The following is a 14047-nucleotide window of genomic DNA, read 5'->3' as shown; positions in this document are numbered from 1 at the left end:
CACTGGAAGTGATGGTGCAGCCCATTAGCACTCAGCCTCAGGCCCCAAAGGAAGGCAGCCAAAGCTGTGCATGTGCTGAAGACCATCTTACTTTTTAAAGCAACATTAGGTAGTGACTGTTCCCTTTAATTTTCATACGGCCAAGTGCCTCTTTCTCCTTGAACTTGTTCAACACAAGTGATGGCCCACAGACAGCAGAACCAACAAAGAGAAAAGACTGAACATGAAACCCAGGAGAGGAGCATCTAAGGAACACTAATATCATGCTCTTTGTTCTTTTCGCTAATCCTTGGCTCAGTAACAGTCCAATAAGATGTCCACTTTCTAAATATCTGTGAGGCAGTTCAACTCAGGCATTTAAGTTCTAAGTCTCTGGATGTTCTGTGAAAAAAAAAAAAAAAGACTCATCCTATCTGTCAGTTACTTACTGGGGGATGATATCAAAGAAAGAGTTTTCAGGTGGGATTTTTCCAACTCCCAAGAAACATAACCACAACAGCAGAAATCAGCTATGTTTGGAAACAGAACTATAACTGCTGGCCAACATAACAGGCAAAAGAAAGCAAACCCAAACATCTCTGTTCCTTGCCACAACACTGTAGAAATAAGATGTCTGTTTATGACAGTCCTCAATATCACCATATATTGCTCCAGACTGGTTTTCCTCTGGTGCACCAGAACCATTTCCTCCAGCTGGGGCTGTCAAAGGTGGTTGTTAACTAACCACAGGAAAGACAAGTTAAAAAAAAAAATTACCAATTATTTTTCCTCAATTTTATACACCTGGAGAAGGTGCTAAAATTATTTCATTTCTGTTGGCATACCTTTAGATGCACAACTATTTGGTTGCAAAGGTATGAATGCAATTCTACTAAACCATGAGTCAACAATGCTTAGACAAAATCTGAGATTTCTGCTCTGAATTCAGACACCTGCCTCTGGTAGGTAGTATCTACAATGTATGCTTATTTCACAAGTCATTTCCTTATTCCTTAAAAGAATTTTATTCCTTTGTCCTTTACATTTTGCATAATAAATGATTATTATTTGTTAGAAAGTGCACAGTAAACCTGAACTCCTTTCTTTCTCTTATAATTCCTAATTTGACATGTCTTACATTTTTGGGATGGTGTCCTACAACTGCTTACCTAAAAAAACAACCAACCAACCAACCAAAAAACCATCCCCCCCAAACAAATAACCCCCCTCAAAAAAATCCTCTGTGCAATGTAACAGATTATAATTTTATTCCTTTAGAGTTCTAGTCCATTTTATTACCACCCTTTCATCAGACAAATTCAAAATCCAGTGATTCATCTTTTCATCTTGGTTTTGCCTCCTGTGTTCCATCCCTTTCTTTCCTGCACAAGTAGCATACAAGGTAACTGTAATCTGAAAAAAAATCTTTCAAATTCAATACAAGTATTTCAGATTGTATCTTTTCTTCTGTTCTTTTATAGTATGATGCCACTTGGTCACTAGGAGGAATTAATGCTGAAAGCTAAACTCTTCTGCTAGATTTCAGAGTGTGAGTGTGGAAATACCACTAACACTAATTTGTGCCTGGATATTCACAAAGATTAGCTAAATTTTGCTAATGCCAAATGCCTTTTCACAAAGCATGACTAGGAATCAGTAACCAAGACTGCTTACAGAGTGACATCTGCCATTTACTCCATCACTGATGTGGGAGGTCTTGTCATTCTGATTCTCAGAGGATACTTCAGTTTAGTGAATACTACATTCCCTTCCCTCAAGTTACTACTCACCAGATAGACCATAGTGAGGTATTGGATGTGAATGGACACCTCAACCAGACACACTGACATGGATGTTCTGCTATAAAACTTCTCTATTTCAAGTCCAATAATTAGAGACTTTAATCTACTTTGATGAGGAAAAGCTAACTACAGTAGTGAAATCCCAATGGAGGATAGAAGGGAAAGAGTTGTAACCATCAATCTGCTTACCTCTCCATACTTTCAGTGAGTTGGTAAAGGGACAAGACAGACTTCTCCCTTGTGCTTTCAGCACATATCCCATTTTGGGCAACTGAGTTGTAGCTGATGTCCTGGAGGAGTTCAGTTACCAACTGCTTATTTTCAGAAACCCACAAGGGAAGAAGCAAAGAGATACAGTCAAAAAAACCCCACAAACCAACAGAACACACTCCACAAAAAGGTTTATCCCAGTTACAGGAAGACTAAAGCTGTTGACTTAAGATTTATGGGAAATGTGCAGCACTTGCTCAGGACAACTGTCACAGTCAAACAGCTGCAGGACAATGAAACACGCACTTTTCAGAACAGAAGCAAAATCTCATCCCAAAAGTAAAAGGTGTGATTTGATCTGCTGCGAGTCTTTAATATAAACACTCACTGATAAAGTGTTTGTGTCCTAACTTGAACTGTGACTCTCCCAGACTGAATCCAAGCTTTGACATAAGTTCTTGCTTTGGCATTTGGATGGAAAGTGGAATATGTGATACTGTAACTAATTCCAGCATCCTCTCCAGGAACCTGTTTTGAAAGAAGAGTTATCAGCAATACTCGCTGAACTTGTACTGAAAATAAGACTTTACTCTGGAAACAAAACAAACCCTTGGAAGCTCAGCCCAAATGTTTCAGTGCAAATCAAATGACAAAAAAAGTGTAATATGTGAAAAGGAACAATGACAAACTTTTTCCACACTTAAAAAGCTTTACATGAGCTTGCCTCACAATAACCTACATTCTTCAAAGCTTTCAGATGATTTATTACAGAAAACAAGGTAATTCCACAGTAAATAATTCTGACTTTTGTTCAAAATGCTTTAGCATTGTGGCACAGCTAAATCAAGAATCAATTAAACAAAACACTAACTCAAGCTCTCCAGAATTAAAAGAAATGGGGTAATAACAACCTATCAGAAGCATTCATAACATCAAACTAAACAAATACAATCCCAACCACTAATACATTACTCAAAGGAAAAAAATGATCACTCCTTTTAATATCACTAAGAAAAAAATCACTGCAACAAATTTGCCTCATACAAATATGAATTTTATTTACAATTTTCCAAATTCTCAATCAAATCCAACTTCTTAGTTGATGTGTAGCATTTCTCCTTTAAAACAAATTAAACATTGTGTTCTTTTTACATCTGCAATATGGAGTCCATAGGTACATGCTATTTGGGGCATCTAATGGAACAAATTTAGGTTATTATGTGTGTTTAACACCAAAGGTATTCTGTGAACTTTCTTCAAAATTTATCTGCCTCAGGGACAAGCATTTCTGTAACCAGTTTCTAATGACAACTAGTTATGAAGGTTTAAAAACCCAGTATTTCATACCAGGACATACCGTTCACATATATTTCAGGGTGCGTTACCATGTTCCTATTGCAAAGTTGCCTGCTCTAAAAGCAATGCTACTGAAATCAGACTAAAGATTGCCCACAGATTTAGATATTATTCAATGTGAATAAAAATGGCCATTGATGACTTTTACTCGAGTATGTGTAATTATGGGCCAACCTGTACCTGATCTGGTACCAGTGTGATGTGATCTGTTCTGAAACTTGAAACCGCATGGGTCATTATAATAAAATTTTTTACAACTGTATTGCACATAAGATTCCTCAAAAGCACAAATCTACATAATTGTGTCCTGAACTCAGAATTTACCTGCTAACTGTCAAGAAAAAAATCAACCAGCTGTTAAAATCGCTTATTTTTCTCATCCCAGTGTCTGTGAATGAAGAGAAGAGGGAGAAGATATGTACACTTTGGAATCTGTTCAATTGTTTGTTTCTTCTGCATGTGATTTGTACTTCAGAGATGAGGATTTAAAAAAAATAAAAAGCCAGACAGACCTTGGATTTATCTTTAAAAGTACCTCAAAAACATAACAAAAATTCAATTTAATTTTGATACATATTAAAATTTTAGTCAGTTCTGCCCGACAGCATAACACGACAGAAATGCACAAGACTTTAAACATGCTTTAAAATGACATTCAACAAAGTATTTAAAATTTAATAAATAGCATACAATCACACACAAATACATTTCATACTGGATCTTTAAGCCTACTGAAAACAGACTGGTAAAGAATAAATAAAACAGTAGTTGACATTTTTGTTTTTAAAATGTGTAGTTTCTTGTTGTCACACTAGTAGCCACATATTAACCTGCTTATCACAAAATTGGAAGTTATGAGCTTTCTTTCTCACTGATCTGTTTTGCTCCAACATGTAACATCATAAAAAAATACACTAAAAGGGATTTAATTTTTTTTTAAACAACCAGTCTGCAACCAAGTAAACCAGTTTTTAAATACAACGAATAAATAGGGAATTAGTAAAGCAAATTCAATTGCAACAAAAATGCAACACCCCAAGAAAAGAGCCATGGAAATATATAGCCATTGCAATATTAGACAATAATAGTACTTAAAGTGATAGTGCTTGTGCACTAAGCTCATTAGAGACCTTAATATGATTTTAGTGCAAATCCCTTGAGTCCAAACAAGCTTTATACCCTACAGTATTAGGGAAAGATCTATTACCAGTTGGAACTTATTCTGTAGTGTATTTGTACATATCAGATATTTAAAGAACTAACACATATTGTAATATCTTCGGCCCTTTTTTACTTCAAATCGAAAAGACTAATGACTGGGGATTTTACATACAATTTGGCTGTACCATATTAGACTGCAGTTTAGGAAAGTCAGTGCTATAAAAGCTTTTGCCATCAGTTTTTCTATTATGTCTAAATGTCATATATCATTGCATTTTGTACTTCTGAAAGAAAAAGAATGCTCCTGGAGAAAGTTTCTCCTCCCTTTAAATAAGTTCACATTATGATGAAATTTAAGAATATTTAGACAAAGTGTTGTATAAACTCAAAGAAAAGTACATATTTTACATTAACAATCCTTACCAGTACTTAGTATATTAAGTTACAAGTATGTTGGCAATAATACAACAGAGTCAATTCCTAAATGAAAAGAATTCTGTACAAATTCTCCTGTTAATATGGGGTTAAACAGGCAGTCAAATGAGTCTTGAGCAGCCGTGTTTCTGGTTTGAACTACAATACCAGGATAAACTAAATTTGAAACTAACTGGGAAAACTTCGGTTTAAGGAGTAATCTGATTATACTGGATACACACCGCGTATTCAGAGCCATTAAAACATTTACTCTAAAAGTTCCATAATGTCATCCAGTATAAGAAAAGTTTAATCAACCACACAGGTTAAAATAGTTTTAACATACTGTTGTCCTGGATTTTTTAAAACTAAAACCTAGTTTTAACTGTGAAGTACAAAACAATGACAGATATTGCTCCAACTTGTACACAATCTTTCCTAAACAATCCGTACCTAGCAGAGTAATAATGCCTCATCGTCACTAGTTTCATTTTTCACTGTTGCCTCTAAGCAAGTGTCGGGTATCTGGGCAGTGTGTACGATGCCACAGCTCTCACAGGGGCCATCTCGACTGCATGACCTTACACCGTGATGTGTTGCACTGTAAGGCTGTCTAAGCCCTGGTCCTTGATCTGAGCTGAGATCAAGTAGAGGTCTTGAACAGTCATTCATGTCAAAGTCTGATGCTACATCAGAGACTGGAATTAACATTTCAACATCATCATCCTCTTCTCTTCCACTTACCCCATTATCAAGCTGTCTCAAAGGACTTTGGTTCTGATTCACTGAGCTTGATCTCCCTAAAGTGAAGCGCACCCAGCGCAAGCCTTGAGTCATACGACTGAGTGCGCTTGAGAGCTGGTGACGTGCGGGACTTGTGCTCGGGGGCTCTACACTTGTCACTTCTCTTCCACCATCTGTGTTACTGCCATTGCCACTCTGAGCAGAGGAACTCCCACACGCTCCCACTGTTGCTTCTATTGCTGTTGCAGGAGGGACTTTTTGAGGCAAGGTGGCAGCAACACCACCAACTGCTCCTGCTGTGTCTCTTCTTTCATTTTCTGTGTCTGTATCATCAGATTCAACTGAAAATAAACTTCTGTGAGTATTATTTCTTTCGGTTTCTCTACTAGTACTTTGGTTGGCAACATCATCTCCATCAGCTGAGACCAATGCCAACGATCCAGAATGGCGTGACCTTGCAAAATTAAAAATTCGATTCCAAATATTACTTGATCTGCCAGCAATAGGAAGTCTGATTGAGGTAAATCCAAGTTGAGATCGTACTGCCAGCCTCAGGTTTTCCAGAACTGAAGCCTAAATGGGAAGACAAGCAACAATCAAGTGTTAACAGTATGTTGGTACTATTCTAACAAAGAAGGAATGATAATAATTGTGCAAAATGGCCTATAACCACGAAGTAAAATGTAGAGCCTCAAGTATTAAAACACGTTGCATCATTAATAATAAGGATCTGGTACACGTAGCAATACACTATTTTAAAAACAAAGTGGGCATGACAGAAGTCTAGATTTTCTAGAGGAAAAAAATATTATGAACAGACAAATTAAGTGGAAATACATACAGAAGGGGAATAAAAGAGCAATGATGTACATATAATGTACGTTTCTGCCCAAAACAAGGATCTTTAAATAAAAGCAAAGTGAAAAGAAAGCCACTATAATCAGGATATGCTACAACAACAGACCGAGTACAGTAGGCATACAAGATCTTTTACAGTAATCTTACAAGGAAGGTAAAGAACTCATGTGAATTTTAAAGAAAAATCACATATATAAAAACATGCCTCAAAAAGATTAGAATTTAAAAAAGAAATTTTTCAGAAAGATTTAACAGAGGTGAGCACTTTTCCATAGCCACTACCATAGAGCTGCCTCAAAGGGACTAAATTAAATATCTTCTCCAGCAGAGGCTTGTAGTTTGATTTTTTCTATTCTGGCACAATCAGTTAATTCTAGTTTCAAAATGTTTTAATGCCTCTGTTTAAATAAAATTATCTTATGTGTTCTAAACCATACATTTTCCAAATTCAGTATGTATTTTCCAGACATTTAGTTATAGAGGAATGCATGCCTGAATTTTCCTCTTTAAAACTTTATATAACTTTTTAACTGTAAAGTAACACAAACATACTAACACCTTTGACTTGCAGATTCCTTTACTCAATCTTACACAGAACACATTTCCTCTGCTAAGTAGCTCAATTCTTAAATAGGGTAGAAGATCTGCCAGATGCCCACGATTCTAAAGATATTCATGGATGTGTTTAATTACAGGATAAAGTCCATATTCAAAACTTTTAATGAAGATTATGGCAAAAATAAAGAATATTCTTCAGAATAGCCATTTTTCCCAATTAAACCCTTAACATATATGTATATTTTTCCCTTTATTTACAAACACTTCAGTGGTCTCATGCTGTGACCTTCAGCTCCCTTCCACCATCCTTCAGACAATACAACACAGTATCCAAACAATACCTCATGCACAACCTACCTCCTCCCTTCCAAAAGTTCACAGGATGGCATTTGAATTCAAGCATATAAATACATGTGTTGTGTTCAGCAGCCTTACTTTCAAAAGCTACTGAAGAGACTGCTACTCATCCTCGAAAATTCAGCTCTGAAGGCATATATCAGTTTTAAACAGAAAGCATTACATACAATTTAGAGCACCCAAGATTGCTCTAGCTTGAGAATTCTAGGAAATTTGAACTACCTTCAGTCCTACTGAGATTTGCAATCTTAAAATGTATATATTGCTCAAAACAAGCAAAGTTGAACACAACTTAATATTGACTCTCCCAACACTTAATTGTATTAAAAACTGGACTTTTATAATTTATAGAATTCGATTTACGTTGCCTTGAGCTTTTACTTTTACTGATGTTCTCTGCTCTGAAAAACAATGTTTTTAAATCATGCAACTTCACTGATTAAACAGAATTTTTTATCATAGAAGCATCAATGACTCCAGAATGACTTTTTATCACTTTTAAAGACGATGGCATGCTCACTATGCTAGTTAATTGCCCAGTATAGCTACTTCAGTTTTCAAGGCCACAAGTCTTAGCTGAAATACTAGTCTTCATAGTGGGAGTTCAGTAACATTCTTTCACTGTTCAAAACTATTGTATGTGCATCAATTTTTATAGAGTGTTGAATCATAGTTACAGAGAAAGACAATGAATATTTTGTTGTGTTTAATTACAAAAGATTGTAATATAATTCCATTATACTGTAATTCTGAAAAATAATTTAAAATATATCCAAAACAATAGTGGTTAATTCAATTTAAGTCAAACTAAAGATAAAACAAAATTTTAGTAATTGCACAGCTTTTTAACAGATCCAGTACCAAACTCTGACTCCACTACATGTCTGGATTTTCCAGAATTATTCTATGAGGAGATTCCATTTTCGTAGAAAACAAGACCACCTTTGTGAGGTTTCATGATGAAAAATGGATCTAAGCTAGCCAGGTATTTCTGAAAATCTTATTTACTACACATGTTCATGTACACCAAACCTGAAGTGCCCCACACAGGGTAGGGCTCTGCAGGAAACACTGGTTTGTTCCCAGTTACCTGTACTAGAGGACTTGCATATCTGGGCATGACAACTGCACTGTCGTAATCGACTTCCTTGAGCTAACCCTGCCTAAAGAGGCTTGTGAACACAGATCCATCACAAACTGGCGAAAAGAGGACACCAAGCAAAATTTGAAAAAGTACAGAATTGTTTTGAAACAGAAACTTATTGATCTTTATCATAAACACAACGACCCACCCAACAAGACTGAGCGATTCTACACTGTTCATTGTAAGCATTTATTAATAAGTTCATGAATGAAGTTTACTGCTAATGTAGCTACTGAAAAATCTTTACAATATCTTCTTTCTGACACATTTCCAAAGCCTCTCATGGAAACTTTTCCTCTGTAAAACCCTTTGCAGCAGATCACAGCTGCTTGTGACCATGTATGCATGAAAGAACCATGTAATGGTCTTGTAACTATTTTCTTACATGTTCAGCAATATTTGCTAACAGTAAACTTTGCTGTATTAATTGCAACACATAATACAAGTTAATCCCAACTCTAATACTGCACAGCAGGATTCCTAGACTAGGACTTTTATTTCTCAGAGGAGCTTCGTAACTTTAATTAATTGAAAATGTCTTTCAAAGTTGTTTTGATAGAAAACTCATTCATTAACCAAGTTAAGAATTGTGCTAATCATCTATCTGAGAATCTGGATGACTAGACACTATTAACTGCCATTTACTGGCTTTTACTTTGTTACTTGTTCATGATAATTTTATATGATATTACAGCCTGGCCTTTTCCATCATCTTTTCTATGTACATTGGGCACGATTGTACCCAAGCACATATGCACTGTGGATATCAACTAGCATTCTGCATTACAAGTTTTAATTCTTCTTTGAAAAATTTCAAAGTGCTATCTTGCAGTCTTAACTTACACTCATTAAGAGAGAACATACAATTAGATCTACCAATCTACTACTTTTCATGCAAGAGGGGTCCTATAGTGTGCATTACAGGCATTCATTATCAACAGAAAAGGCCTGCAAAGAAAATTGTGTGGTGTTACTGTATTGTGATTTTGTCCAGTGGCTAATCATTAGTGTAATGGTATTGACTTGAAAGGAAGAAATGGAAATGCTGTAGAACAAAAGAATGCAGATGAAAGTTAAAATACCTTTATTTCAGTCTCCTTAAAATTTAAGTCATTTGCCTGCTATTTTGAAAGCTTACCTGATTTGGTGAACAAACAGGAAAATCTTCAACTGGTGGAATTAAACCCTGGGCAATTAATTGTCCATAGGATGGAGGAGCTTCTCTTCTTAACAGCTCAGCCTCAACCCTTGACAAATGAGTTTCAAATGATCTTTTCAAGAGAAAAGAAATTTCAGAATATATAAGATACTGATTTGCATATATTTTAAAGACTAACAGTACATCAGACTATTATAATCTGAAATCATAAATTTCAGCAGAAGTTTCACTAATATAATTGAAATTTAATTGACAACAAATATCCAATATGTCCTTTCAGTCATTCCTATGGGTCTGTCCAGCTGAAACAAGAACAAAAAAACCAACTCAAAAATAAATTCCTTAAAAAAACAAAACAAACAAAAAAACCAGCCCAAAAATTGGGCTAAATATAAAAAGCACTATGAGAGATGCTCATATTACTTTATAAAAACTGAAGAATACAGAGTCCTGGTATGAGCTAGTCTATAACAGAAGAAAACAAACATACTGTGAAATACAGAACTGAAATATTAATTCCAATTTAATTATTTGCAGTTTTTCCCACACTTTCTTTTTGGTAACAACATCGGAAAGCTTAACCCTCAATAGTTAAGAGATCAGAACATATCCTCTTTTCTTCACTGAGAGAGTGGTCAGTCACTGGAACAAGCTCCCCAGGGAACTGAGTCATGGCACTAAGCCTGTCAGAGTTCAACAAGCATCTGGATGAGACGTCAGCTATAGGTCTCAGCAAAGTTTGGTTTTAGATGTCCTGTGAGGAGCGGGGAGTCAGACTCTAGGTTCCAACTTGAGATACTCTGTGATTAACTAACCTCTTTTTACTCTCAGAGAAAAAGGAACAATGTCTTTAGAAATCACACTCAACAATGTCTGTATGGTAATAAAGCTGCTTCAAGTACAAACAAAAAAGTTACAAAACCATTTAATACATCTGAACTCTCAAGACCATCTGTTCTACTTACCTTCGCTCAAACATCCTGAGTGAGTACAATTTACAAGTACATCCCAGTGCAATGACAAGCAGCAATCCACAAATAAGACTCCCAATGACAGCTGCAGTTATCACTCTAGTGGGCACAATGACTGGGCAATTCTCTTCATCGCTGCCATCGCCACAGTCATCTTGAGAGTCACAAACCCAGCTCTCAAACACACAGCGGTTATTTTTACAGTGAAAATTTCCTGGCTGACAGAAGAAACAATTCTTTTCATCTGAACCATTAGGGCAATGATTCTGGTAGTTGCAGCGATCTGAACGAGGGTAGCAAACACCATTTCGAGAGCAGGGAAACTCATCTCTTTGGCACATGGTGCAGTTGGTTTCATCTCTTCCATTTGGACAGTGCCAGTAGCCATCGCAGCGTTGCTGCTCTGTGTAGCAACCCCAATTTCCACCGCATGGGATTTCCCAGGGCAAACAGAAGCCATCTACTTGGTATGTTGCATTGAATCCTCTTGCAGCATTCACTTTGTCAGCACAAAAATGCACTCTTATCTGCCCTGAAGATGAAACAACTGTGAGGGGAGCGTGAGAGTCAAATGCTGTTAGTACACGTAACAGCCTCCGTGGATTCTCCTCTAATCCATCATATATTTTGACATAGTCTCCATAACCTGTACCATCAAGTTTGAAATCAGTGAATCGCAAGATTACTTTGCGATGATCACCAGTGTCTATCAGCCAGGTGCAGTTGCTGCCAGGTGGATAGAAGTCAGGATAGTTGGGAGAACTGAAAGTACCATAGAAGTATTTTAACCACTGCCCACATGTTGGCACAGCACAGTCTATTTCATCTCCTAGGTCAAGACAATCAATGTTACCATCACATTTTAAAGACTCTGGAAGGCAAGTGTAAAGCTTGGTGAAGCGGGAAAGACACTGGAACTGATCGGAAGCACAAGGTTGAAAGGAAGTAGCTGTCGGAGCATTAGCTTTGGCACAGATTTCTTCGTCCGAATTGTCTCCACATTCATCCATATTATTACATTTCCAACTTTCTGGAATACACTTCCCATTAGCACAATGAAACTGGTCACAATCACAACTTGGTTCATCAGATTTACCTGAAAGAAAAAAAAAAAAGAAATGTTAAGAGTTTAGCACTTCACAGTTTGTGTTGCATATTCATTTGCTGCACCAAGTACTTCAGAATGGTAAACGAACTACTTGAAGTCTCTGCAAAAAAATGGCAACTTTCAGTAAATTTCAGGATAGAACAGTTTCTTTGAGTCGAAATTCCATCAGCACATCTGCATGAACCTTACCCTTATCTGCTTCCAGTCAATCAACTTCAACTCAATCAAGAAAACAATGCTCATTTACAGTTATTGAGAAACCTGATTTTTGAAGTGCTAAAAGTAAGTTAGAAAAATAATGTTTCTCTTCTCTGTCACTCAAAATACAGAAACATTTTGTGCTGCAGTATTGGTTACCTCCTCAAATTCTTTTCCATAAAAACAGTCAGACTCTCTTCTGCTTTCATAGGTTCCTATTTGGTAGCAAAGGATCTATGGCAATAGAAAAGCTGACAGCTGAAGATTACATATTATTGCAACCAAAGAGGAAACTCTGTCCTTAACTCTTCCCACTCTTTGCTCCTGCCTCTCCTCCAGTAACTGAGAGTGAAGCAAACACAGAGATGCATGCTTGCCTGAACAAAGCACAGTACTTTAAAAGTTAAGGATTCAAGTAGTGGACCCAAAAATGTGGAGATGGAGGTTTTGTGGGGTTTTCTGGTCTGGTCTCTCTCTCTCTTTTTTTTTTTTTTTAATTCTTAGGGGGGAAAAAAATGTCAAGAGACACCTTTATTGAAGAAAATGAGAAAATGTGGTCTACTGGTTACTACCACACTTGTAGCATCACGGATATTTTTCAGGCCTTCACTTATTAAAGTTCCAACTATGTTAAACACAGAAGCATACCTGAGAACCAAGGTAATTCAGCTCTCCAACAATTTAGCCAAGTTAAATACCAGGGTATCATTTTAAACCACTGTTATTTCTAAAAACCACAGTAGAGACTATATAATTGGCTATAAAGCAAACTGTCATGGTCAATCCTCCCAAAAATTTAAAAAACCATCTGCAATGCACATGGTCCTGCACAGTAGTAATTTTAAATAAATTAGACAAATATATAGTAACACTATTCTTAAAGCTTTAAAAAGGAAACAGGAAAGACAGCATGACGAACTCACTAAAATCAAGACGTTCCCAGGAGAAGCACGTTACCTCTTTTTTTTTAAAAGAAAACAATTCAGATTCGAATGAAGGTTATCTAATCAAATCACCTACTCAAAGCAAAGCTAACTGAAGTTATTAGGCTCTTCAGGGCCTTCTCCAATCAAGTTCCAGTGCTTAAATATACAACATGATAAAAGTCTTCATAGTGAGCCTGAATTTTCCTGGCAGCAACTAATCTGCTGTGATAGGTCAAGTCATATCATACTTCTGTTCCCCTTTTTTCTACTTTAGGGTATATTAGAAGGAATTAAGAATAAACACTGTTTCTTAAAATAATATTTTTTTTAATAATGTGCAACACATTTTTAAAATTTCACAAATGCTAAGGTTTTTAAAAAGTGAATACAGGAAAAAATGGAATCAAAAGGAGTGATAAACATTACAAGCACTACTGAGGAGTGTTTAAGTCAACAAATTTGGTGACAATGAAAGGGAAGTAAAATGTATGTGCTGGCAGTGATTAATTTACAGAAAATGTTAATTTCACTAAAAAAAATGCAAAGAACAGATGTAGTATAAATGATACCATCTTCTTGTTCTGCTACACATATATACATATTTTTATACATATAGTACACTCACACACACATACACGTGGTTCATAAAATTAGGATGTCAAATAGAACCTTGGCCTTGAATTCAAAACTTGTAAAACTGAACTACTAGACTTGTCCCACCTAAATTGAATGACTATGCTCCATAGGTGGAGGTAATATAATAGAATATGTGTCATTAGACCTGTTCAAGTACTGATTACACTCTAACTCAATCCTTCTGCATTGCAAAACCTGGGAGAGGTTGAGAAGAAAGTTATAACATGAAGTTTAAAATATTGATGGAAATAATTGCAGTATCAAAACAGGATACAATTTTTTCCCTCTCTTGTCATATTTATCATACTCAGAAGTCTACCTGACTAATTAACAAACTATTTTACTCTGATGAAAACATTCAAAATCTCAAACTACATTAAAAAAACCTTCCAGGTGCCTAGTATTAATGGCTTTTTTCTTCCCCAAATCATTCACTCTGCTTATTGCTACACTCATTGACTCCCAC

The 14047-nt window shown here is 36.1% G+C and overlaps 1 protein-coding gene across 1 annotated transcript in view; it reads right to left on the bottom strand.

Annotated features, from left to right (window-relative positions):
• Nucleotides 1-3023: 3023 nt before the first annotated feature.
• LRP12 (LDL receptor related protein 12) overlaps nucleotides 3024-14047 on the bottom strand; it is a 47371-nt gene continuing 36347 nt past the window's right edge. Inside the window, exons 5-7 of the mRNA XM_050313650.1 lie at nucleotides 10708-11809; nucleotides 9722-9854; nucleotides 3024-6239 (exon numbers count right to left, since the gene is read on the bottom strand). Coding sequence (XP_050169607.1) covers nucleotides 5376-6239; nucleotides 9722-9854; nucleotides 10708-11809 — 2099 coding nt within the window. The 3' untranslated portion in view covers nucleotides 3024-5375. The remainder of the gene's footprint in view (nucleotides 6240-9721; nucleotides 9855-10707; nucleotides 11810-14047) is intronic.

This window comes from Myiozetetes cayanensis, unplaced genomic scaffold (genome assembly GCF_022539395.1).
Source record: "Myiozetetes cayanensis isolate MyiCay16 unplaced genomic scaffold, myiCay2020 scf1, whole genome shotgun sequence".
NCBI lineage: Eukaryota > Metazoa > Chordata > Aves > Passeriformes > Tyrannidae > Myiozetetes > Myiozetetes cayanensis.
This window is presented reverse-complemented; position numbering and strand designations above follow the sequence as displayed.